Source organism: Sceloporus occidentalis, unplaced genomic scaffold (assembly GCF_023333645.1).
Source record: "Sceloporus occidentalis isolate IW3139 unplaced genomic scaffold, rSceOcc1.0.p SCAF_88, whole genome shotgun sequence".
Lineage (NCBI taxonomy): Eukaryota > Metazoa > Chordata > Lepidosauria > Squamata > Phrynosomatidae > Sceloporus > Sceloporus occidentalis.
This window is the reverse complement of record NW_028317068.1, coordinates 2,231,149-2,234,622: the sequence shown is the minus strand read 5'-3', so window position 1 is coordinate 2,234,622 and position 3,474 is coordinate 2,231,149. Positions and strand designations below refer to the sequence as shown.

At 38.3% G+C, this 3,474-nt stretch overlaps 1 protein-coding gene across 1 annotated transcript; it reads left to right on the top strand.

The window, feature by feature from the left end:
• The first annotated feature begins 2,238 nt into the window (after positions 1-2,238).
• On the top strand, positions 2,239-3,042 carry LOC149284793 (oligodendrocyte transcription factor 3-like). The gene has a single exon (XM_089496228.1). The coding sequence runs from the start codon at positions 2,239-2,241 to the stop codon at positions 3,040-3,042; it is 804 nt and encodes a 267-aa protein (XP_089352354.1).
• Positions 3,043-3,474: the final 432 nt, after the last annotated feature.

Below are 3,474 nucleotides of genomic sequence, written 5' to 3'. Positions count from 1 at the left end.
TGTGTTGTGTCAATGTTAATATGTCACTATAAGTAGTAATAACTAAAGAATTGTAATCCCATAGTCATATAGTTTATTCACTAAAATTCACTAGATAATAATGACACCGTAAATATTTGAATATATTTATTCCTCTTCAAGGTCTAGTGCCTTAGTATTGCTTCTGATATTATGTTACTATTTGTGAATACTCTCTGCTGCCTTTGCTAATATAGGTTTTATGGTCAAATTGTTTTCTTTTTTAAGTTATTATTGGTAGCAAGGCGTTGTTACAATTCTTCTTCTATTATTATTTTTATTTTTTTATCATTATTAGTTATTGTTCCTACGCACCACTGTTAACTAGGTTTCACATTTATCATACTGAAGCCAAATATATATTGAGGAGTCTAAGGCTGAGCTCTTTTAAAAAATATATATACATACAAATATATATATATATACAGAATACAGAGTATATTATATGTTGTAAGATCGTTAGAGTAGGGGTCTTCTTTCCTTTATATATATATATATATTAAAAAGATACATATATGTTCATATTGGACAAGTAGCGAGATTTGGGAAGAATAGCTCACTTTTTTTCTTTAGATTTTTATAGAAATCTAGTGAATTGCTCTTGAAATCGATGAAATGAAGTTTTTCTCTAGCAGTGGTTACTTTTCGTGCGCTGTCACTGAAGGGGCTAAATCAAGTCTTCATACCTCTGTCTTTAGTTATTAAATGTTTCATCTTCCTGTTGTGAGTGGATCAATAAAAAACAATTCCGCTTCGCGATTTTCTTCGGCAAAATGACGTTTATTTTGAAAGCACTATTTTTTATCATTATCCCTCCTCATCATCATTTCCTACTAAAATCCATAACGTTTCATTCTGCACGTCTTAAAAGTAAAATATTCAAAATGTGATAATCTGATTTCTGAGGAAGAAAGAAATAATAGAATCACTGCTGGCGGAGTATGTTTTACTTAAAATGCATTTCTTTTTTACAACAAATTCCTCCTCTGTAAACGAGAAAATTTGGTTTTTTTCGGCGTGATTAGTTAAAAGCTACAGGCAATTGTGTAAAGACAAAAGTGTCTATTATAGAATTCGATCTCCCCAAAATTTAGAAATCTGTAAAGACAAATAAAATTGTTTCTTTACCGATCTGATAGATATTTTTACCGTTTTGATATCTATTCTTTAGTCGGGATTATGTTGGAATAAAAACAAACACTTTTCTAAAGAGATCGTTTGATATTAGAGAGCGATCCCCTTTAATCTGCGCTGCTCATATGCTCTTAGTGGAATGCGATCATTCACTCTATTTACAATGCAATTTCTAGACATTTTAGATTATTTCGTATGTTCAAGATTAAATAATGTATGGTCTACAGAAGTGTAAATAATGTTCATATGGTAAATCTGATTACTTCTTAAATGTCCAAAATTCCTGTGTATCTTCCACTTTCTAGTAATATAGATTGCAGTCACTGCTTGAAGTTCCTCTGGTCCATCTAAAATGAGATCTAAAGAGACTAAAACCTTATGTAGTTTAGTAAAGGAATTGCATACCTCTGTTAAGTGATCGACACGAATAATCAAAGCGTACGAAAGTAGATAAGATCTTAAAATATATTTTATTTTTTTCTAGAATATTACCCCTTATGAAACAGTAATTCATTCCAAAGCACGCAATCGCGAATTAAAAGAATAACAAAATGATGCACATGTATGTGTCCTATTTGGATAACACGGTTATAAACGCACAATGAGCGGTGTATTAGTGTAAGGGGTAGGGGAGAAGCCCCTGCAGTGGTCAGTATGCAGCGAGCCTGTCACTCTGGGGGGGTTGTGTTTCCCTGGCTCCGGATGGTTAATGACTGAAGTATCCTAGGGTGGCATCACAATGATTATGAATAAGGCCTCTTGCTTAATGGGACAGTGAAAGCGCACCGCCCTGAATAATAGCACGTCATCCTAACAAGACCATTATAGATAGGAGGGCTCCTTTTGTCTGTCTCCTCTGAAGTAGCTCTATAAAAGCCCCTCTTTTCAGGCACGCAGTGTAGTTAATTCAAATCTCTCCTTGGGTACCTGGAAGCAAGAAAGATCTGAGAGAATATCTTCGCTTCCGAGCAAGAAAGGGGGCAAAGACGAGAGACATACTTCCAGCTAAAATCCTCCAGATTCATTCAATCTGCGAACTTTGTATGAGGAGCTGGAGATCGCTTTCTTGTAAATAAAACTCTAAAGATGAATTCTGATTCCAGCTCAATGTCCAGCAGAGCCTCCTCACCAGATATGGATGAGATTTACCTAAGGGGACATCACCACCACCACCACCATCACGACAACAGGTTGAATTCCGTTTCGTCTACTCAGAATGACATGCTTCAGAAGATGTCAGAAGATGTCCTTTCCAGACACAGTTCTAAAGGTGACGCGGAGAGCAGCAAGTATAAGATAAAGAAACAGCTGTCCGAGCAGGACCTGCAACAACTAAGACTAAAAATTAACGGTAGGGAACGCAAAAGGATGCATGATTTGAACCTAGCCATGGACGGTCTCAGGGAAGTTATGCCCTACGCTCACGGTCCCTCGGTCAGAAAACTCTCCAAAATCGCCACTCTCCTGCTGGCCAGAAACTATATTCTGATGCTCACCAGCTCCCTTGAGGAAATGAAGCGCCTGGTGGGTGAGATCTATGGCGGGCACCATTCTGCATTTCACTGTGGGACAGTGGGACATTCTGCAACTCATCCTGTTCATCCAGCCAATGCTGTCCACCAGGTTCACCCCATCCTGGGCAGCACTTTGTCTTCTAACGCCTCATCCGGGATCTCTGCGACTCTGCCAGGTATTGGCAACATCAGACCGGGCCATTCTCTACTCAAAACCCCCGCTACTCCACCAATTCCAATTGGCAGCGGCTTTCAACACTGGGCAGGACTCCCATGCCCATGTACTATCTGTCAAATGCCACCACCGCCTCAACTCTCAGCTCTAACCTCAAACATGACCAGAATCTCCACAGAAACCAAAGACTTGATGAAGTAACATCACCTGCAGAGAAGGTTCCTACAGAGACTTGGGTTATATTATTCCCCATTTACATATTTAGAAATATGAATATATAAATATATATTTGTGGTGTGGCAGAAAGATTCAGACAAGACATCCTGTGTGCATGCATGCTTCTTCATTTTCTATAATACTTGTTTCTCCAACTTCATCATCACTTTGTTGTAAAGATAGGGTGCAGGATAGCCTTGTAGGGTCATGTGTAGATGGGTGTCTGACTACAAGGCATTTTCCCTCTGTGACTGTTATTCTCATGTAAATATGTTCTTGAAAGCAAATTGAGAAGTTGTCACAAAACAGTACCCATTCTACTATTCTGTAAGAGACTGTGCCATATACATGAATGCTATATAGGTTGCACCCGACGACTGAACATGGACATGCGCCATGGGAGCTAGCCTTGTTGAA

Bases quoted from the DNA above. Each gene is read 5' to 3' on its own strand.
- LOC149284793 (XM_089496228.1), top strand. From the start codon at position 2,239: ATGAATTCTGATTCCAGCTCAATGTCCAGCAGAGCCTCCTCACCAGAT.